The sequence below is a fragment of the Indicator indicator genome, unplaced genomic scaffold (assembly GCF_027791375.1).
Source record: "Indicator indicator isolate 239-I01 unplaced genomic scaffold, UM_Iind_1.1 iindUn_scaffold_168, whole genome shotgun sequence".
NCBI classification, from domain to species: domain Eukaryota; kingdom Metazoa; phylum Chordata; class Aves; order Piciformes; family Indicatoridae; genus Indicator; species Indicator indicator.
Window position 1 is genome coordinate 35804 of NW_026539258.1, and position 22360 is coordinate 58163.

The window sequence follows — 22360 nt, forward strand, 5'->3', positions numbered from 1 at the left end:
CCAGGAGGAGAAGCTGGCTGGGGGCTTCTGTGCTGCCAAAGCTGCAGCAGCAGAGGTGGAGGAGGAATCTCCTCCAAGGCTGTGGGGCTGGGGAGGGCAGAGGCAGCCTGCAGCCCACAGATCCATGCAGGGCTGGTCCTGCTTCAGCCAAAGCACTCAGGGCTGCAGGACAGCAGAAACCAAAGAGCAGTGAGACAGCTGTGGCTGGAAGGGATTGGGCCTGGCTGGCACCTCTGGATCCCTCTCCTAATCCAATTCCCTTTAGGAATGGGAAGCTGAGTGTGGAGGAGCTCTGGGCCTTAAACTGAAGCCTGGGTAGCAACCTAAATCCAGCAGGGCCGAGGCTAAATTCCAGCTGAGGTCACTGTGGGTGCTGAGTGCCACATCCCAGAGAAGACTCCAAAGCCTTTCAGTCCATGTCCCAAGGATGACAAAGACTCCATGTGGCCCTTGCCTGAGCCCTTCCTGTATTCACCCAGCCAGGTGGTAAGGTTACAGCACTGGGAGCCATGGGGAATAAATAGATTGATCATCTCCTCAAAGTTCTCCTGCACAGCTTGACACTGAGGAGGGCTGAAGGTCCTGGCTGTGCTTGGTGGTCAAGACAGAAGTGCAGCTGTGTCCTCCAGCAGCTGGAATCTCAGCTCAAGGGCAGCAGGAACCAGGAGAAGACAATCACTGGTACTGTCTGTAGTCACTGAAGGGAGGGGGCTGCAGCTGGGAGGGGTCTTCTGACAACTGGGGGCCTGCAAACAAGGCAAGGGTGGGGGGGAGAAGAGAAATGAAAATGGTTTGGGTGGGAAACTGGAGCAGGAGAGAATTGGGTTGGAAGTTCCTCCTGATGTTCAGATGAACTTCTGATGTTGCAGTCTGTGCCCTTTACTCCTTGACCTGTCCCTGGGCACCACTGAGCAAAGCCTGGTCCCAGCCTCCTGCCACCCACCCTTGGAGTATTGATCAGCACTGATCAGATCCCCCTCAGGAGGAAGTTCTGCACAGTGAGGGTGGTGAAATAATGGAACAGGTAGAATGTCCTTCCCTGGGGACACTCAAGGTCAGAGCTGATGTGGCCCTGGGCAGCCTGCTCTGGTTGGAGCTGTCCCTGCTGCCTGCAGGAGGGTTGCACAAGATGACCTTGGAGGCTCCCTTCCAACCCACTGCAATCTGTGAGTCTGTGAAGGGACCTCAAAGATGATCTGAGTCCAACCCCCTGCCCCGGGCAGGGACAGCTCAGGTTGCTCAAGGCCTGCTCCTCCCCCAGCCCTGTTTCTGCAGGCCCTGCACCAGAGGAGGTCCATCCAGCACAGCCACACTGCAGCAGGCTGCTGGCAGCAGGCCTGGTGTCTGCTTACCGTTGGGGAACTGGGCAGAGGCAAACCTGGTCAGCAGGATGCCAGCTCCCTCGATGAGTGCCAGCAGGATGCCCCCCATGGCAGCAGAGCCCACCATGGCCACAGGCCCATCTGAAAAGCAAAGGCACAAACTGTCTGCTGCTCCACTCTGCCACTCACACCTCACTTCTCTCCCCCAGGCAGGCTCAGAAGCAGCCATTTGCAGCCATTAAGCCTCATTAGCATCACTAATAAAATATAATTAGTGGGCAACTCTCCCCCAACCCCCTCCCCCAACCTCCTCCACCAGGGAATGAAGGGACACTGAGAGCTTCCCTGGAGCTTCCATGAGCACAGGGTAAAAGCTTCCCAGAGTCACAGAATGGAAGGGGTTGGGAAGAGGCCTCTGGAGATCATCCAATCCAAGTCCCCTGCCCAGCCAGGGCCAGCCAGGATCACACAGGGACACACCCAGGCAGGTTTGGAAAGTCCCCAGAGATGGAGACTCCACCACCTCTGGGCAGCCTGCTCCAGGGCTCTGATACCCTTACAGAAGTTCCTCCTGATGTTCAGATGAACTTCTGATGTTGCAGCCTGTGCCCTTTGCTCCTTGGCCTGTCCCTGGGCACCACTGCCAAGAGTCTGCCCCCAGCCTCTTGCCCCCCACAGCTCCTTTGTCTCTTGCTGAGCATTGCTCAGCTCCCCTCTGGGGCTGCTCTTCTGCAGGCTCTCAGCCCCAGGGCTCTCAGCCTTTGCTCCTCCCAGAGCTGCTCCAGGCCCCTCAGCAGCTTCCCAGCCTGCCCTGGACTCTCTCCAGCACTTCTCTGTCCCTCCTGAACTGGGGAGCCCAGAACTGGAGCCAGGACTCCAGCTGTGTCCTGACCAGGGCAGAGCAGATGTGGAGGAGAACCTCCCTTGCCCTGCTGCCCACACTCTTCTCCATGCCCCCCAGGACCCCATTGCCCTTCCTGGCCCCAAGGGCACCTTGCTGGCTCCTGGGCACTTGCTGTCCCCCAGCACTCCCAGGTCCTTCTCCTTGGAGCTGCTCTCCAGCAGGTCCCCCCTCAGCTGTGCTGCTGCAGGAGGTTGTTCCTCCCCAGGGGCAGTTCCCTGCCCTTGCCCTGGGTGAGCTTCCTGAGGTTCCTCTCCCCCAGCTCTCAGCCTGGCCAGGGCCCCCTGGCTGGCAGCACAGCCTGAGGGGTGCCAGCCACAACTCCCAAACTGGCTGAGGCTCCACTCTGTGCCTTCATCCAGGTCTTGGACAGGGCAGGACCCAGTACCAAGCCCTGGGGTCTCCACCAGCCACAGGCTGTGACACCAGTTTGGGTGCTGGGGTGTTTGCTTCACCATGGTGGTGGGAACGAGAGGTTAGAACACAGAAGGTTTTCAGTCAATGTCCTCCTCAGTTTCTTACTTCTTGCAGCTAAAATGGCTCCAGTCAGAGCTCCACTGGTGATGGAATTCCAGGGATCTTCCTTCCCTCTCATTCTGACCATGCTGCAGTCAATCATGGAGAAGAGACCTCCCCAGACAGCAAAGCTACCTGTGAACAAACCAAGAGCAGCCAGGTTGGGGAAGGCAGCTGAGCTCCCTGTGCTGCAGCTGGCACCAGGAGCTGCAGCAGTGCTGCCTTTCAGACAGGGAGCAGGTCCAGCCCCCCCCTGAGCCACAGAACGAAGGAGACACAGAATTGTGTGGGGTGGAAAAGGCCTCTGAGATCATCAACTCCAAGCCTTCCCCCAGCACTGCCAGGGCACCACCAAGCCCTGGCCCTCAGCACCACAGCTCCATGGATTTGAAACCCCTCCAGGGATGGAGACTCCACCACTGCCCTGGGCCAGGCCTGGACAACCCTCAAGGGGCAGAAATTGTTCCTCATGGCCCTGGGGCAACTTGAGGACAGTTCCTCTTGTCCTATCACTTGTTCCTTGGGAGGAAAGCCCAACCCCCAGCTGGCTCCAGCCTCCCCTCAGGGAGCTGTAGAGAGCAATGAGGTCTCCCCTCAGCCTCCTCTTCCCCAGGATGAAGAACTCCAGGTCCCTCAGCTGCTCCTCACCAGATCTTGAGCTTTGTTGCCCTTCTCTGAACACACTCAGTCTCTTCTCCCAAGGAACAAGGGATGGGACCAGAGGAAATGGCCTCAAGTTGCACCAGGGGAGGTTCAGGTTGGACATCAGAAGAAACCTCTTCACTGGAAGGGTTCTCAAAGCCTGGCCCAGGCTCCCCAGGGAGGTGGCTGAACCCCTGGAGGGGTTTAGAAGACACAGAGCTGTGGTGCTGAGGGCCATGGTTTAGCCCCAGCCTTGGCAGTGGTAGAGAATGGTTGGACTGGATGAGCTGAAAGCTTTTTTCCCCAACCAAGACAATTCAGTGATCCTGTGACAGAATGACCAGCCCTGGATTATCCCCCCCCCCCCATGCCCACCAGCACATTTCCTCCACAGCTGAACCCATCCTGGGGGCCCCAGAACCATCTCTACTCACTGCCCAGACTAACACCCCCCATCCCCTGAAGCCCACCTGGCTCTGCCTCAGCTGCCACTGCACTTGTAGCACCCTCTGCCCCCAGACTCACTCATCTACCAAGGGGACAAGAAGAGAGAGTTGGTCACCTCCCAGCTGGGGAGCTCTGGTTCTGATGGCTGTCAGACTGCCCCGCAGCCGATGGTTCACCCCCTGGCAGGGAAGAGAAAGGACAGTTAGAAGCTGCTGGAGTCTCCCCCCCTGGAGACCTCCCAGCCCCACCTGGATGTGTCCCTGGGTCACCTGCCCTGGCTGGCCCTGCTCTGGCAGGGCCTTGGGCTCAGTCTTCCAAGCCCTGCCACGCTGTGATCCTGAGATTCAGACCTCCAACACCTCCCCACAGTCCCCAAGAGGTTCCTCAGCTCCCTCATCAAGAGCTGTGGCCAGCAGCCATCAGAGGCTGCCTGCAGCCAGCCCTTGGTGCTTAGCACTCCTTGAGAATGCAGCTGTGAAGCCCAGCCAGAGGGCACACAGCTGGAGTCCTGGGTCCAGGTCTGGGCTGCCCAGTTCAAGAAGGACCTCAGGGACCTGCTGGAGAGAGGACAGCAAAGGGCAACAAAGCTGCTGAGGGGCCTGGAGCAGCTCTGGGAGGAGAGGCTGAGAGAGTTGGGGCTGTTCAGTCTGGAGAGGAGCAGCCTGAGGGGGATCTGATCAGTGCTGATCAATACTCCAAGGGTGGCTGTCAGGAGGCTGGGACCAGGCTTTGTTCAGTGGTGCCCAGGGACAGGACAAGGAGCAAAGGGCACAGGCTGCAACATCAGAAGTTCATCTGAACATGAGGAGGAACTTCTCTAATTTAAGGGTGGCAGAGCCCTGGAGCAGGCTGCCCAGAGGTGGTGGAGTCTCCATCTCTGGAGTCATTCCAAACCCACCTGGAGGTGTTCCTGTGTGGCCTTCCTTAGGTGCCCCTGCCTTGGCAGGGGACTTGGACTGGATGATCTCCAGAGGTCCCTTCCCAAATCCCTCCTATTGCTGTCTACAACTCCCTGAAGGGAGGTTGTAGCCAGGAGGGGGTTGGGCTCTGCTCCCAGGCACCCAGCACCAGAACAAGAGGACACAGTCTCAAGCTGTGCCAGGGGAGGTTTAGCCTGGAGGTGAGGAGAAAGTTCTTCACAGAGAGAGTGGTTGGCCATTGGGATGTGCTGCCCAGGGAGGTGGTGGAGTCCCCATCCCTGGAGGTGTTCAAGAGGGGATTGGACGTGGCACTTGGGGCCATGGTTTAGATAGTCATGAGGTGTAGGGTGACAGGTTGGACTCGATGATCCTTGAGGTCTCTTCCAGCCTTCTTGATTCTATGATTCTATGATTCTATTCTGCTTTGGGAAGCAGAAGAGTTCACAGAGAGCTTCTGGCCAGCCCAGCCCTGACCCTTGACAAGCACTCAGGTGTGTGGAGAGGTTTAAGGAGCCTTAATCAACATCAAGACTGTGGTTAAGCACAAGACCCTCCTCCAGTGAAGTGTCTGTTTGGAACCAGTTCTGCACTTCCAAAGCTCACCTCCAGCTGATGCCTTATTCAGTGTGACACCAAAACCACTCCACCAAAGCCCTTTCCTGTCAAGCCAGGGAAGTGTTTTTAAACTAATTGTTGAGTGGAAATTGGCTTTCATTGGCAGCAAATGTCTCTGTAGGTAGAGGTTAGAGTTAAGGGTTAGAGTCCAACTTTTACAGCAGAAATCCTGGAGGTCCAAACTGCCTCACATCAGTCCAAAAAAAAAAAAAAAAAAACAAACCATCCAGGCCACAAAAACTGTTCAGAATTAACTAAGGGACTAATTAAAGAAAATAAAGACTCCCTAATATAAATCTGAAGAAGGTTCTTCCTTTGAGATTCTTCCTCTTTTCAAGGTCTTTCCATTTCTTAGAAGCAAAGGCCAGGGGCAGGCCAGGGGAGGCCTCACATCTCTCCTTGCAGATGGAGCCAGCAGCAGGAGGTCAGCCAAAGGGCCCTATCCTGCTGCCCCCTCCACCTCCCCACCCCAAGGGAGGGCAGTCAGCTGCCACTGTCCCCCTGCTGCCACTAGAGCAAGCAGGGGGAAGCAGAACTAAAGGCAAAGGTGCTGTCAGGATCCCAAGAGCTTCACCAGCTGATGACATGGAGGCCACTCCTGACTCCCACTCCCTGCCCAGGGATTCCTGCTCCCTCCCTCCCCTGCTGGGATGGACAGAGGAGCAGAGCTGTGCTCTGAGCAAGCTCTCAGAGGCTTTACTCACCACTGGGGAATTTCTGAACCCCTTGATGGCCTGGAAGATGCCACCTCCTATGGCTCCCATGGTGAAAGCACCTCCACAGTCATCTACTATCCTCCAGGGGCTGTAAAGTGAAGCAGAGAGGAAAGGCCTCAATCCCACCCTGTGGACCTCTAACAGATCCACCCCTCCTGCACTGAAATGGAAAGTCACCATCAAAACATGCCCACAGGACCCAAACCCAGCACGGAGAGCAAGGCCACCAGCTGTACTGCCTCAGCCTCAGCTGAGCAGCCACCCCCAAAATCCAGGGGAACAAACCAAACCCAGCCCTTGCTGAGAGCCTGCCTGGAGCATCATCCACACAGGAGAGTCACAGATGGCACTGGGTTAGAAGGGATCCTCCAAAGTCATCCTGTACAACCCTCCTGCAGGCAGCAGGAACACCTCCAGCTGGATCAGGCTGCTCAGAGCCACACCAAGTTTGACTTTGAATGCCTGCAGGGATGGGGTCTGAACCTGTTCCAGAGTCTCCCCACCCTCACTGTGCAGAACTTCCTCCCAATGTCCAACCTCAGTCTCCCCTGTTCCACTTTCAAACCATTGCCCCTTGTCCCCCCACCACAGGCCCTTCTGTACAGACCCTCCCCAGCCTTCCTGTAGATCCCCTTCAGATCCTGAAATGCAGCTCAAAGGTCTCCCTGGAGCCTTCCCTTCTCCAGGCTGAACAGCCTCAACTCTCTCCAGAGATCCCTTCCAACCCCTAGCATCCTGTGATCCTGGGACCTCACAGCACAGTCTGACAGCCTCACAGTGTATCAGAGGCTGGAAGGGACCTCAGGAGATCATCAGGTCCAAGCCCCCTGCCAGAGCAGCATCACCCAGGGGAGTCTGCACAGGAATGCATCCAGGTGGGGCTGGAAAGGCTCCAGAGAAGGAGACTCCACAACCCCCCTGGGCAGCCTGCTCCAGGGCTCTGTCACCCTCACTGTGAAGAAGTTTCTCCTCAGGTTGAGGTGAGATCTTCTCTGTTCAAGTTTGAAGCTGCTGGTCCTTGTCTTATCACTGTGCACCACCCAGCAGAGCCTGGCCCCCTCCTCCTGACCCCCACCCCTCAGCTATTGATAGACATTGATCAGATCCCTCTCAGCCTTCTCCTCTCCAGACTAACCACCCCCAGGGCTCTCAGTCTCTCTTCACAGGGGAGATGCTCAAGTCCCCAAATCCTCCTCGTGGCTCTCCCTTGGACTCTCCCCAGCAGGTCTCTGTCTCTCTGGAACTGGGGAGCCCCAAACTGGACACAGGATTGCAGCTGTGGTCTCAGCAGTGCAGAGGAGAGAGGCAGAAGAACTTCCCAAGCCCTGCTGGACACCTTCCTTGCTGCACCCCAGGCTCCCATTGGCTCTCTTGGCCACCAGGGCACATTGCTGTCCCATGCAGCACTTGCTGCCCACCAGCACTCCAAGGTCTGTCTCTGTGGAGCTGCTCTCCAGCAGGGCAGCCTCCAACCTGTCCTGGTGCCTGTTGTTATTCCTCCCCAGATGCAGGACCCTGCCCTTGTCCTTATTAAACTCCATGAGGATTGCCTGCAGCCAGCTCTCAGCCTGTCCAGGTCACACTGGAGGCAGCACAGCCTGAGGGGTCTCAGCCACCCCCAGTTTGTATCATCAGAACTTGCTGAGGGGACTCTCAATGCCCTCAGCCAGGTCAGTGATAAAGATACTGAACAGAACTGGACCCAGCACCCATCCCTGGGCACACCACTGGCCTCAGGCCTCCAAGGTGACTCTGTGCCACCGCTGACAACTCTCTGAGCCCTGGTGTGGAGCCAGTTCTCAATCCACCTCCCTGACAGCCATCTGGGGCACATCTCCTGAGCTGTTCTATGAGGATGTTATGGGAGACAGCACCAAAAGCTTTACTGAAGTCAGGGTAGATGACATCCACTGCTCTGCCCTCAGCTACCCACTTGGCCAGAACTCCACAGAAGGCTATCAGAGTCGTTAGCCAGGATCTCCAGCAGAGGTGCTGCAGCCCTCTGACCATCTTTGTGGCCCTGAATTCCTCACAGAAGGCAGGAAGATGCATTCCCATGATGCAAAACTGCAGCATTCCAGCTCTGCCCTGCTTACAGACTCTCAAGGGCTTCACATTTGCTGGTCTTGCCCCACAGAAAACTTGGGTGGCCAATTGCCCACGAGTCAGCTCCCAGCCAGCACAGAACACAGCTGCCCTGAGCCCCTCACACTGGTCATGAGTTCTGCTTCATCAAATGAGAGACTTCAAAGCCATCTGTGGTGACACTGAGAAGGTTCCTGGATGCATCCTGGAACTTTGAAGCTCACCCAAAGGAAACAGGGATCAAGTCAGAGGTCCACAAGGCCTCCTTTTGTGGCTGGAAAGTGGAAAGAGCTGGGGGGTGTTGGCTGACAGTCAGGTGGGCAAGGAGGCCACCAGCATCCTGGCTTGGATCAGCAATGGTGTGGGCAGCAGGAACGTGGCAGGTGACCTTCTGGTAGCCTTCCAGGATCTGAAGGGAGCTCCAAGAAAGCTGGGGAGGGACTTTTGAGGGTGTCAGGGAGTGATGGAACAAAGCTGGAAGTGAGGAAGAAGTTCTTCCCCATGAGAGTGGTGAGAGCCTGGAATGGGTTGTGCAGGGAGGTGGTTGAGGCTCCATCCCTGGAGGTGTTTGCAGCCAGGCTGGATGAGGCTCTGGGCAGCCTGATCCAGTGTGAGGTGTCCCTGGGCATGGCAGGGGGGTTGGAACTGGCTGAGCCTTGTGGTCCCTTCCAGCCCTGCCTGATTCTGTGATTCTATGATTGTCCCACTGGACTCTGCACTGCTGAGGCCACAGCTTGAGTCCTGGGTTCAGTTTTGGGCTCCTCACTCCAAGAAGGACTCTGAGAGGCTGAAGCATGCCCAGAGAAGGGCAACAGAGCTGGGGAAGGGTCTGGAGAAGAGGGCTGGGGAGGAGCAGCTGAGGGAGCTGGGGGTGTTGAGGCTGGAGAAGAGGAGGCTGAGGGAGACCTCATTGCTCTCTGGAACTCCTGAGGGGAGGCTGGAGCCAGGTGGGGGGCCTCAAGCTGCACCAGGGGAAGTTTAGGAGATTAGAAGAAACTTCTTCCCTGAAAGGGTTCCCAGGACTGGCACAGGCTGCCCAGGGAGGTGGCTGAATCCCTGTCCCTGGAGGGGTTTAGAAGGCACAGAGGTGTGGTGCTGAGGGCCAGGGTTTAGCCCCAGCCTTGGCAGAGCTAGAGCAGGGTTGGACTGGATGAGCTTTGCCAACCCAAACGATTCTGTGGCTCTGCAGCTCCTGCCCACACCACCACAAATGTTTCTGACCAGTGAGCAAAAGGCTGTGCCAGCAGAACAAGGCCCCTCCTCACCCAGCCTGGGGCTCAAGACCACTGCCAAGCCTTGCAGCTCCCCTCCACTGAACTGAGCCCCTAAACAGGGGACCCCCAACCTGCTGGTAACTCCCATGGTGGTTCTGAAGCACCAAACAAATAACTAAGTGTTGTTATTTCACACCAAAAGCTCCCAGCAGAAGCCAAGTGCTGGGAATTGATTCCAGGCTCCTGCTCTGGCCATCATCAGCAAACTGCTGCAGCCCCAGGCAGCTCCCAGCACTGTACACTCAGTGTCCACCTGAGCAGCTCTGGGCAGTAGGGTTTCACTCTGAGTGCTGTTCCTCAGGGCTCCCTGCAGCTGAGCATGCACCTGCCTGAACCTGCCACTGTCCTGCATCACAGAACACACTGATGCTCTCCTGCTGTGCAGTGTCCCTATCCCAACCCCATCCCCACCTCCAGACCTGTCTCAATCTCCAGCCCCATCCCATCTGACCCATCCTCCCCAGTCCCCATCTCTGTCCCAACCCCATCTCCACCTCCAGACCCTGTCTCAATCCCCAGCCCCCAATCCCCAATCTCTATCCCTAGATTCCATTTCAATCCCCAGACCCAAATCTCCAGACCCCATCCTTATCCCTAGACCCAGATGCAATCTCCAGACCCTTATCCCCATTCCCCAACCCCTATTCTCAGACCCTATCCCTAGACCCAGATTCAATCTCTAGACCCTATCCCTATCCCCAGACCCCAATCCCTATCTCCAGACCCCATCCTTATCCCTAGATCCAGATGCAATCTCCAGACCCTGTCCTTATCCCCATTCCCTGTTCTCAGACCCCATCCCTATCCCTGGGGCCAGATTCAATCTCTAGACCCTGTCCCTATCCCCAGACCCCATCCTTATCCAGACCCCACCTCAATCTCCAGACCCCACCTCAATCCCCAGACTCCATCTCAATCCCTTGTCCCCACTCCCAGACCCCATCTCAATCCCCAGACCCCATCTCAATCCCTTGTCCCCACTCCCAGACCCCATCTCAATCCCCAGACCCCACCTCAATCCCTTGTCCCCACTCCCAGACCCCATCTCAATCCCTTGTCCCCACTCCCAGACCCCATCTCAATCCCCAGACCCCACCTCAATCCCTTGTCCCCACTCCCAGACCCTGATCCCTACCTTCCCCAGTCCCTACCCCTAGCCCCTCCCAGTACTGCAGATTCTGTCACGAGGATTTTTTTTTCCTTCCTGAAAATAAATCCAACCTCTCCAGTCCCTCCTCCTCCTCCCTCCACGTTCTCCCAGCTCCTCACATCCATGACCTACTTCTGCCTCCCTCCCTGCCCCCACAGCCAGCTCCCCACACCTGCTGAACCCTGGCAGACTGCTTGGCTGCTCCTCTGCTGTCGTTCAGCTGCTGTGTTTCTGCACCTTGGCATCACCTGCCTGTCCCAAAGGTGTCACAGCCCTGCCCAGTGTCCCCACAGGGCTCCCCAAGTGCCATGCAGGTCCCGGATCCTGAGGACACAGAGCTGCTGGAGTCAGTCCAGAGGAGGCCACAAAGATGCTCCAAGGGCTGGAGCAGCTCTGCTTGAGGCCAGGCTGGGGGAGCTGGGGGTGTGCAGCCTGGAGAGGAGAAGGCTCCAGGGGGACCTTAGAGCTGCCTGCCAGGACCTGAAGGGATCCTGCAGGAAGGCTGCAGAGAGACTTTTCCTGAGGGTGTCTGGAGACAGGACAAGGGGGAATGGTTTGAAGCTGAGGCAGAGCAGGGTTAGAGTGGAGCTGAGGAAGAAGTTCTGCAGTGTGAGGGTGCAGCCTTCCAGTACCTGAAGGGGCTCCAGGAGAGCTGGGGAGGGACTTTGGCCAAGGGCTGGGAGTGCCAGGATGAGGGAGAATGGCTTGGAGCTGGGAGAGGGGAGAGTGAGAGTGGAGATGAGGAAGGAATTCCTGGCAGTGAGGGTGGGGAGAGACTGGCACAGGGTGCCCAGGGAGGCTGTGGCTGCCTCCTCCCTGAGGGTGTTTGAGGCCAGGCTGGATGAGGCCTTGAGCAGCTGAGTCTAGCTGAGAGGTGTCCCTGGGCATGGTGGGGAGGTTGGAGGAGATTGGCTCAGGCTGGAAGGGAGCTCAGAGCTCTTCTGTTTACCCCAGCACACATCACCTTCCCTCCTTACTGCCCTGCCTGTTCCACACTTGCATTTCCCACTCCTTACAAATCCCCTCCAGCTTGGCCTAAATGACAGAACTTAGCCTCATTCCACCTTTCATTTTCCTTCCCCTATTTCCTGCATTTAACAATCAGGGAAAGCTTCCAGGCACAGTGCTTGGCAGAGATGAAAAAGTGACAAAATCTTTCTTCTCAGAGTTTTTTTGGTTGTTGTTTTGTTCTTCTCCATGTCTCCTCCCATCCAGACTTTGATTTACTCTGTTATGAATAAATTATCTCAGCACAACTCCTTGTCTTTAACCTGCTAACAGTGATCCTCAGAGAACCCCAGAATGGGGTTGGGTTGGAAGGGACCTTAAAGCTCAGCCACTTCCAACCCCCTGCCATGCCCAGGGACACCTCCCACCAGCCCAGGCTGCTCAAGGCCTCATCCAGCCTGGTCCTGAGCACCTCCAGGGAGGGGGCAGCCACAGCCTCCCTGGGCAACCTGTGCCAGTCTCTCCCCACATCCACTCTCAAGAATTTCTTCCTCATCTCCCCTCTCACTCTCCCCTCTCCCAGCTCAAAGCCATTGTCCCTCATCCTGGCACTCCCAGCCCTTGGCCAAAGTCCCTCCCCAGCTCTCCTGGAGCCCCTTCAGGTACTGCAAGGCTGCTCTGAGGTCTCCCTGAAGCCTTCTCTTCTCCCAGCTGAACAGCCCCAACTCTCCCAGCCTGTCCCAGCAGGAGCTTCTCCAGCCTCTGATCATCCCCTGGACCCCCTCCAGCAGTTAAAATCTTGTTAAAAGGCTTTCTGGAAATCCAAATAGATTTCTTGAAAGTGGTTTTGCTTTACCCACAAGGTCCCAGAATTCCAATTTAACAAACCATGACTGCTCTTTGCAGAAGCTTCCTTAATTAGCCCCCAGTCTTGGAAGGCTTTCCTTGACTTCCCCATCTTTAACCCTGCTTCAGATGGCAAACTCATTAGCTGCCACCTTTGGGGGTTCTTAATTTCCCCTTTAAAGCCTTCTCTGCATGAGCAGCTTTTAAATGAGCAAAGGCCTTTGACAGCAGCACAGCCACTTCATGTGTCAGCTCCTTTGAACTCTTGGTGCATCTGAGCAGTGACACAAACCAACCCCAGCCCCTGGCTGAGCTTGGCCTCAGCAGAGGAGGCTCAGAAGTGAACAAAAAGGATTATTCCATTATTAATTTGGCACTTATCTCCAGGCTTAATGTTACTGTTAATTATCCCCCTGACTTCAAGGGGAGCCCTGGCAGCAGGGAAATGATGTGCTGACAGCTACACACAAGATAAGGTCAGATTCCTCCTCCTGATTGCACTCAGAGATGAGGAGAGGTCAGGATCTGGCTTGTGTCATGGCCCTGGGGCAGCCACACTTCCACTGGGCTGCCCTGAGAGGCTGGGGCTACCCCACACCTCAGACCCATGCCTGGAGGGAGCTTGTAAAAAGGTAGGTAGAAAGAGAAGAGGGCAACAGAGCCAGGGGAAAGAGGACACTGAGGGGCTGGAGTGTGTCCAGAGAAGGGCAACAGGGCTGGGGAGGAGCAGCTGAGGGAGCTGGGGGTGTGGAGAAGAGGAGGCTGAGGGAGACCTTCTGGTTCTCTACACCTCCCTGAAAGGAGGTTGGAGTCAAGTGGGGGTTGGGCTCTTCTCCCTAGTGTCAGGTGATAGAAGGAGAGAAAATGGCCTGAAACCCTAGGGGAAGGTTAGGTTGGAGAAGAAGCAAAATTTCTTTGCTGCAGGAGTGGTCAGGGATTGGAAGAGGCTGCCCAGGGAGGTGGTGGAGTCCCCATGGCTGGAGGTGTCCAAGCAAGGTGTGGCCATGGCACTTGGGGCCATGGTAGTGTTGGGTTGATGCTGGACTGGATGATCTCAGAGGGCTTTTTCAGCTGAAACAATTCTATGATTCTAAGGCAGCTGGGGGGCACCAGACCAGCTCGAACTGCCCATGAGCCAGGATCCTCACTCAGAGGGGCAAATCATCCCCCCAGAGTCCTGCAGCTCTCAAAACAGCCAAAGAACCACCAGAGCCAGAGTCCCCCACACTTGAAATAAACAGAAATGCCTTTTCTCAGCACCTGCCTGACACCAGCTCTGCTGCTGAAGGGGTAAAACTTCACCCTCCTCATCAAACCAGTGACAGACCAGCCTGAGCTTTGCTGCCCCAGCAGCCATTTGAGCCATCCCCAGCACAGGCAAGGCTACCAATGATCCCTGCTTCTAACAAAGGCAACTGTGACCCAAATTACAGCCAGGTCCTACAGTGTCACCTTCCAGAGAGGTGACATCAAGTCCTTAAACAGGGGAGCTGAAACGCCTTACAACAGTGGAGTCACCATGAGGGTGGTGGTGGAAGCCTCATCCCTGGAGGTGTTTGCAGCCAGGCTGGAGGTGGCTGTGAGCAACCTGCTGTGGTGTGAGGTGTCCCTGGGCATGGCAGGGGGGATGGAACTGGCTGAGCCTTGAGGTCCCTTCCAACCCTGCCTGATTCTATGATTCCAGGCAGCAAAACACGACACAACAGCATGGGGCCACCAACAGCTGAGGAGCTCAGCACCCTTCCTGCATGAGGAGGGAGAAGGACATTACCTGGAGCCCACAGCAACCAATCATTAAAAGATTGAAGACTCAGCTTGCCAGGGTGCTGGGCCAGCTGATTTCAACTCCACCATCCCCTAGAAAGGTTGGACTAGATGATCCTTGGGGTCCTTCCTGACCTGGCACTTCTGTGATTTGGTGTAAAAATTTATTTTGCTGATGTGTCAGACTCTGTGCTGCAGAGAAAGGCAGAGCTGGCATCGAAGGAGCAACTCTAAAAAAGGGGGCAGCAGATCAATCTACAAACTGTGAGCAAAGCCTCACAGGTCTCTGTTTGCAGAGGTGAGTAGAAGGCTGCATGCTTAATCCTGAGCCTAAGCTCTCATTTAGTTTTCTTACTACAAATGACAACCTTTAAGTTGCAAACACAGCTCTGAATGTTCACAAAGCTGCTCCTGAAACCGGAATGGTGTTTGGATCATGAGCTGAGGTCACAGGTGTAGAGAAGCTGTGGATATCCCATTCCTGGGAACATTCCAGGTCAGCTTGAACAGGGCTCGAAGCAACCTGATCCAGTAGAAGGTGTCCATGGCAGGGGGGTTGGACTAGATGAGCTTTAAGGTGCCTTCCAACCTCCGTTCTACGGCTAGATGCTGCCAGCTGGGCAGCAGGGCCGACCGAGGGGGGCCAGGCCTCTGCACCCCTGCTTCATGGGGACAGCAGAAGTCACCAGGCTCTAAGGGGGAACGGAGGTTCACTGAGGGAACCCAGAGGGAACACCGAGGGGACCCTGAGAGTGCTCTGAGGAAGGGATGAGGAAACAGAGTGCGGCTGAAAGGAGCCTGGCAGGACCGTGAAGGGGCGAACCGCCACCCGACCGGGGAGACTGTGCCCAGGGGCCGCGGCCCGCAGCGGCCCAGGCGGGACGCAGGCCTCAGGGCCTACCCGCCACGCCGATACCGTCCCCTGCTCCCACCGAGAGGTTCCACGTGCTCGGTACAGGCGGAACTTTACCTGCTCGGTCACTACGCCACGGGCGGAGCAGGCCGAGCCGCCGCGACCGCTGCCCTCAGCCTGGCCTCCCCGCGCCGCCTCAGGAGGGGCCCCGCCAAGGTCACCCGTTACACTTCTGCCAGGGAGCAGCCCCGGAGAAGCGCCTGCCAGCCCCCCAGCCACGCTCACCGCCCTGCCCCGGTCCTACCGCACCCTCCGGGCCCCACCGAGGCCCCAGGCCCCAGGCGCCGCCGACCGCTCACCAGGGCTCGCGCGCGTACTCCTCCATCTTGGCAGCCGCCCTCGCCCGCCTCCCCGCCGCCTGATTGGCTCAGTGCCCCCTCCGCCGGCCAATGAGAAATGGAGGGCGGGACTAAACCGAAGGAAGGGGAACCGTGTGCGCATCCGCGCTGCTCTATACGCCCCGCCCCCCCCCCGGGCTGACGGACAGCGGCGCGTGCGCGGGGCTGCGTGCGGGGGGCGGTGCCGTCCGCTCCGCTGCGGTGCGGCTGCGGGGCTCGTCCCGACCTGCGGGGCTGCCTCGCCGGCTGGGGCAGACTCATCCAGCCGTGGAATGGTTTGGGTGGGATCTACTCCAACCCCTCTGCAGCCAGCAGGGACAGCCCCAACCAGAGCAGGTTGCTCACAGCCCCAAACAACCTGACCTGCAATGGTGCCAGGCATGGGGCAGCTCCGAGCTCTCTGGGCACCCTGGGCCAGGCTCTCCCCACCCTCACAGTAAATAATCTCTTCCTTATATCCATTTTAAATCTCCCCGCTCAGTTTAAAGCCATTACCTTTTGTCCTGTTGCAACATACCCTTGTAAAAAGTTCCAGTTTGGAGCCTTTATTTTTTTTTCCCCTCCTGGAAACTTGAGAGGCTTCCAGAAAGCTCAGGATGCCCATCTGTCCAGGCTGATGTGCTCAGGATGCTCATCTGTCCAGGCTGATGTGCTCAGGATGCTCAGCTCTCCAGGATGATGTCCAGTCCCTTCTCTACCAAGAGCTGTGCTTTGAAGAATGGAAGCTCATGCACTGATTTCTGAACACACAGGACTTAAAAAAGTGATCCTAGACCTTGGAGTGCTGGTGGAGTGCAAGTTCTCCATGGATCAACAATGTGCCCTTGTGGCCAAGAGAGCTAATGGGATCCTGGGGTGCATCAAGAAAAGTGTGGTCAGCAGGTCTAGGGAGGTTCTTCTGCCCCTCTGTTCTGCCCTGGTGAGACCACATCTGGAATACTGTGTCCAGCTTTGGGTTCCCCAGTTCAAGAAGGACAGAGAACTGGTAGAGAGAATCCAACAGAGAGCCATGAGGATGATTTGGGAACTTGAGCATCTCCCCTGTGAAGAGAGACTGAGAGCCCTGGAGCTGTTTAGTCTAAGGAAGAGAAGGCTGAGAGGGATCTGATCAATGTCTATCAATAGCTGAGGGGTGGGTGTCAAGTGGAGTGGGCCAGGCTCTTTTGGTGGTGCACAGTGATAAGAAACAACAGCTTCAAACTAGAACAGAGGAGATTTCAGCTCAACATGAGGAGAAATTTCTTCATAGTGAGGGTGCCAGAGCCCTGGAGCAGGCTGCCCAGGGGGGTTGTGGAGTCTCTTTCTCTGGAAACTTTCCAACTCCACCTGGATGCATTCCTGTGCAGACTCCCCTGGGTGATGCTGCTCTGACAGGGGGCTTGGACTGGATGACCTCTGGAGGTCCCTTCCACCTCTAATATACTGTGATATTTCCCACTGTCCAGAGGACCAATTCTGTTCCTACAAGCCTAGGACCACCCTGTAAGCTCATGGACCATGGCAGAGCTTTCTACCCAGTGCTCAAACACTGAAGACACAAACTGTCTCCTTGGACACAACCACACACCTGTGTCCTGCTTGCTCCTGCAGACAAGACTCACCCTGAGGTCTTTATGACTCAAAGCAGGACAAAAACCAGCTTTTCCAGGCTTAGCCCCTGGATGGACAAGGATTTGATTCAGCAGAAGCAGCTCCCTCCATGGAGGTGTTCAAGGCCAGGCTGGATGAGGCCTTGAGCAAGCTGGGCTGGTGGGAGGTGTCCCTGCCCATGGCAGGGGGTTGGAACTGGATGATATTGAAGGTCCTTTCCAATCCAAAGTATTCTAGGATTCTTTGTGAATTGTGCACCAAAGCACTTAATTGCTCTAAAAACCACGGACCAAAGCAGTCCATGGAGCTGAAATGCTTCTCCTGCTTTCATTTACTGGTTTCAAAGACTTTAAAAGACTCCTTGTGACTGTAACTTCCATGATGTGGCTGGATTTTACCTTCAAAACTCATCCAGCCCAACCTCCCCACAGTCAGCAGGGACATCCCCAACTAGCTCAGGTTGCCCAGAGCCCTGTCCAGCTTCACCTTGAATATCTCCAGGGATGGAGCCTCAACCACCTCCCTGGGCAACCTGTTCCAGTGTTTCACCACCCTCAAGTGAAGAACTTCTTCCTGACATCCAATCTAAATCAGCCCTTCTCTAGTTTGAAGCCATTGCCCCTGGTCCTCTCCCTGCAGGCCTTTGAAAACAGTCTCTCTGCATCCTTTCTTAGCCCCCTTCAGGTACTGGAAGGTTGCTATCAGGTCCACCCAGAGCCTCCTCTTCTCCAGGCTGAACAGCTCCAGGTGTTGGGTCTGTTCAGCCTGGTGAAGAGGAGGCTCTGGGGAGACCTTCTGATGGGCTTCCAGTACCTGAAATGGGCTACAAGAGAGCTGGGAAGGGACTTGTGGCAGGGGCTTGGAGTGACAGGATGGGGGCAGTGGTTTGAAACTAAAGGAGAGGAGATTAAGGTTGGACATTAGGAAGAAATGAGGGTGGTGAGACACTGGAACAGATTGCCCAGAGTTGTGGACACCTCATCCCTAGAAGTGTTCAAGGCCAGGCTGGATGTGGCCTTGAGCAACCTGGGGCTGGTGGGAGGTGTCCCTGCCCATGGCAGGGGGTTGGAAGTGGATGAGCTTTGAGGTCTCTTCCAACCCAACCCATTCTATGATGCTGTGGTTCCTGTTAGGGCAGGATGGAGCAGTTCCTGATGCAGTGGTGGAGCTCACCAGAAGGTGGTATTGTGGCTCCTGCTTTGGCCAAGGAGAGGAGCTGGGAAGAGTGGAAACATCTCAGCTTGATCCCAGTCCCTGCAGCTTGGTCCAGCCTGGGAGCAGCCCTCTCCTCTCTCCTCTCTCTGGCTTGGTGCCACACTGGTCCAAGCCATCTTAGGGTGGCAATTCCTTGCAGCAGACTTTGTCCTTTCCCCCAGGGAGAGGCAGCTTAATTGCCTCAGGCTGAGCAGTCATCCTGCACATCCCTTTCACAGGCTGTGGGAGTTTGTGAAATTCCCTAGGGAGCCCATGGGGGCTTGAGCTGCACTGGCCAGAGCCACCAAAGGGACCTCCAGGAGATCAGCAGGGGAGCACTGGTGGCACCCCTGGGGAGGCTGCTGAAAGCTGCTCAGGGGCTTGCTGGGGTTTTCTGAATTTCCCTGCAGCCTGGTTCCTTTCCTGCAGCCAGGAGCTGGTTCCTTTCCTGCTGCCAGGAGCTGGTTCCTTTCCTGCAGCCAGGAGCTGGTTCCATTCCTACAGCCAGGAGCTGGTTCCTTTCCTACAACCAGGAGCTGGTTCCTTTGCTACAGCCAGGAGCTGGTTCCTTTCCCTGCAGCCAGGAGCTGGTTCCTTTCCTACAACCAGGAGCTGGTTCCTTTCCTGCATCCAGGAGCTGGTTCCTTTCCCTGCAGCCAGGAGCTGGTTCCTTTCCTGCATCCAGGAGCTGGTTCCTTTCCCTGCAGCCAGGAGCTGGTTCCTTTCCCTGCAGCCAGGAGCTGGTTCCTTTCCTGCATCCAGGAGCTGGTTCCTTTCCTGCATCCAGGAGCTGGTTCCTTTCCCTACAGCAGGAGCTGGTTCCTTTCCCTGCAGCCAGGAGCTGGTTCCTTTCCTACAACCAGGAGCTGGTTCCTTTCCTGCATCCAGGAGCTGGTTCCTTCCCTGCAGCCAGGAGCTGGTTCCTTCCCTGCAGCCAGGAGCTGGTTCCTTTCCTGCAGCCAGGAGCTGGTTCCTTTCCCTGCAGCCAGGAGCTGGTTCCTTTCCTGCATCCAGGAGCTGGTTCCTTTCCCTGCATCCAGGAGCTGGTTCCTTTCCTGCAGCCAGGAGCTGGTTCCTTTCCCTGCAGCCAGGAGCTGGTTCCTTCCCTGCAGCCAGGAGCTGGTTCCTTTCCTGCAGCCAGGAGCTGGTTCCTTTCCTACAACCAGGAGCTGGTTCCTTCCCTGCAGCCAGGAGCTGGTTCCTTTCCTGCAGCCAGGAGCTGGTTCCTTTCCTACAACCAGGAGCTGGTTCCTTTCCTGCAGCCAGGAGCTGGTTCCATTCCTACAGCCAGGAGCTGGTTCCTTTCCATGCATCCAGGAGCTGGTTCCATTCCTGCAGCCAGGAGCTGGTTCCTTTCCTACAGCCAGGAGCTGGTTCCTTTCCTGCATCCAGGAGCTGGTTCCTTTCCATGCATCCAGGAGCTGGTTCCATTCCTGCAGCCAGGAGCTGGTTCCTTTCCTACAGCCAGGAGCTGGTTCCTTTCCTGCATCCAGGAGCTGGTTCCTTTCCTGCTGCCAGGAGCTGGTTCCTTTCCTACAGCCAGGAGCTGGTTCCTTTCCTGCATCCAGGAGCTGGTTCCTTTCCATGCATCCAGGAGCTGGTTCCATTCCTGCAGCCAGGAGCTGGTTCCTTTCCTACAGCCAGGAGCTGGTTCCTTTCCTGCATCCAGGAGCTGGTTCCTTTCCTGCTGCCAGGAGCTGGTTCCTTTCCTACAGCCAGGAGCTGGTTCCTTTCCCTGCAGCCAGGAGCTGGTTCCTTTCCTACAGCCAGGACCTGCAGCTGCTGGAGAGGGTCCAGAGGACACCACGAAGATGATCAGAGGCTGGAGAAGCTCCTGCTGGGACAGGCTGGGAGAGTTGGGGCTGTTCAGGCTGGAGAAGAGAAGGCTTCAGGGAGACCTTAGAGCAGCCTTGCAGTACCTGAAGGGCTCCAGGAGAGCTGGGGAGGGACTTTGGACAAGGGCTGGCAGTGCAGGGATGAGGGACAGTGGAATGAAACTGGAGCAGGGCAGATTTAGGTTGGCCATCAGGAGATGTTCTTCACAGGGTGGTGAAACACTGGAACAGGTTGCTTGGAGAGGTGTGAGATTGTGCATATCCCTGGAGATACCCAAGCTGAAACTTGATGGGGCCCTTAGCAACCTGATCTCATTAGAGATGTCCCTGCTGACTGCAGGGAGGTTGGACAAGATGACTTTTGAGGGTCCCTTCCAACCCCATGCATTCTGTGATTAGCTCAGAAAGGCAGCCAGAGCCTGGGCTGCAGCAGCAGAAGTGTGGCCAGCAGGGCCAGGGAGGGGATTCTGCCCCTCTGCTCCACTCTGCTGAGACCACTCCTGGAGCTCTGTGTCCAGGTCTGGAGCCTCTGTTACAAGAGGGCTATGGACATGCTGGAAGGTGTCCAGAACAGGGCCACGAGGAGGAGCAGAGGGCTGGAGCTGCTCTGCTATGAGCACAGCCTGAGAGAGTTGGGGTTGTGCAGTCTGGAGAGGAGAAGGCTCCCAGGAGACCTTCTTGTGACCTTCCAGGATCTGAAGGGGGCTGCAAGAAAGCTGGGGAGGGACTTTTTAGGATCTCAGGGAGTGACAGGACTGGGGGGAAGGGAATAAAGCTGGAAGTGGGGAGATTGAAACTGGACATGAGGAAGAAGTTCTTCCCCATGAGAGTGGTGAGAGCCTGGAATGGGTTGTCCAGGGAGGTGGTTGAGGCTCCATCCCTGGAGGTGTTTGCAGCCAGGCTGGATGAGGCTCTGGGCAGCCTGATCCAGTGTGAGGTGTCCCTGGGCATGGCAGGGGGGTTGGGACTGGCTGAGCCTTGAGGTCCCTTCCAGCCCTGACAATTCTCTGATTCTATGACCTTGTTTTTCAGCTGGTTCCAGCCTCCATGGACTGGACACCAACCCTTGGAAGCTGTGCCAGCCAGCAGGGTGAGGTGAGGTGCGGTGCAGAGGAGCTCCCAGCAGCTCCACCGAGGCTCCTCCAGTCTCTGCATTTATCAGAATCCCATCTCCATAGCAACTGAGCACCTGGCAGGCACTAATGAATGTTTCTCCACAACAAGCCTTTGAAACCATGAGACATGATTAGCCACATCCTGGGGACCAGGAACTGTCACGCTGTCAGGTGAAGCAGCTTGGCCAGGCTCTGACAGAGCTAAGAAAGCTTTCTGTGCCACCACCTCTTGTGCCACCACCCAGGATCCTTCATCCTGGTTTGTTTTTTCCTATTATCACCAGCACCTCCAGATCCTTCCTGGAACAGAGGCTCCAGCCCTGGACACAGAGCTCCAGGAGTGGTCTGAGCAGAGTGGAGCAGAGGGGGAGAATCCCCTCCCTGGCCCTGCTGGCCACACTTCTGCTGCTGCAGCCCAGGCTCTGCTTGGCTCTCTGGGCTGCAAGTGCTCACTGCTGGCTCCTGCTGAGCTTCTCCTCCCCCAGCACCCCCAAGTCCCTCTCCTCAGGGCTGCTCTCAAGCCAGTCCCTATGTCAGTTCTTTGGGGGTGCTGGTAGGTGAAAGGCTGGACAGGAGATGGTATTTCTATGTGGTGTTGCTGTGTTCTGTCACCAAGGACTTGTAAGAGGTCAGCAACAAGCTGGGAGCTCAGATCCCAACTGGAAAGGGCAGGAAAAGAAGGTTGTGAGGAATCATAGCTACCTGTGTCCCTCTTTCTGGAGAGATCCAAGCTCCAGGGTACGTGGACAGCCCCAGGGGCAATCAGCAATGACACATCAGGAAAAGAACCTTTCCACTGGTGAGCAACACTTGGAATTGTCCATCTGTCTGTCTGCCTTCCCTTCAGGACTCTTTCCTCTGCTGTTGGATTGGATTTCTTCAGAATTAAATCCCTGTCCCCTCCTTGATAAAGTCTCAGATTTGTTGTTCTGAATCTTGACTCCTCTGATGAGAAGCAAGAGACACTGAGCCCCTCAGGAAGCTGTGAATGTGACCTGGGAGGCTCTGACTATTTCCTGAAGTGTCACAGACTGGTTTGGGTGGGAAGGGACCTTTAAAGCTCAGCTGCAGTGAGCAGGGACTTCTGAAACCAGAGAAGGTTGCTCCAAACCCCAACCAACCTGACCTGGGCTCCAGGTGTGGGGCAGCTCCTACCTCTCTAGGCAACCTGGGAGAGACTCTCCCCACCCTCAGGGTCAAACATTTCCCCCTTCTGCCTCTTTTACTTC

At 56.3% G+C, this 22360-nt stretch overlaps 1 protein-coding gene across 1 annotated transcript; it reads right to left on the reverse strand.

The window, feature by feature from the left end:
• Window positions 1-423: 423 nt before the first annotated feature.
• On the reverse strand, window positions 424-15390 carry TIMM17A (translocase of inner mitochondrial membrane 17A). The gene is made up of 6 exons (XM_054398891.1): window positions 15359-15390; window positions 6068-6167; window positions 3944-4007; window positions 2746-2874; window positions 1353-1463; window positions 424-746 (listed from the first exon to the last, which is right to left on the reverse strand). The coding sequence occupies exons 1-6, from the start codon at window positions 15382-15384 to the stop codon at window positions 676-678; spliced, it is 501 nt and encodes a 166-aa protein (XP_054254866.1). The 5' UTR covers window positions 15385-15390; the 3' UTR covers window positions 424-675.
• Between the last annotated feature and the right edge of the window lie 6970 nt (window positions 15391-22360).

Excerpts from the sequence above, each read along its gene's own strand:
- TIMM17A (XM_054398891.1), bottom strand. The coding sequence starts at position 15,384 with ATGGAGGAGTACGCGCGCGAGCCCTG. Across the intron at positions 2,875-3,943 it reads CAGAGCTCCCCAGCTGGGAG|GTAGCTTTGCTGTCTGGGGA; the intron begins GTGACCAACTCT and ends GTTTGTTCACAG. Across the intron at positions 747-1,352 it reads CTCTGCCCAGTTCCCCAACG|GCCCCCAGTTGTCAGAAGAC; the intron begins GTAAGCAGACAC and ends CCTTGTTTGCAG.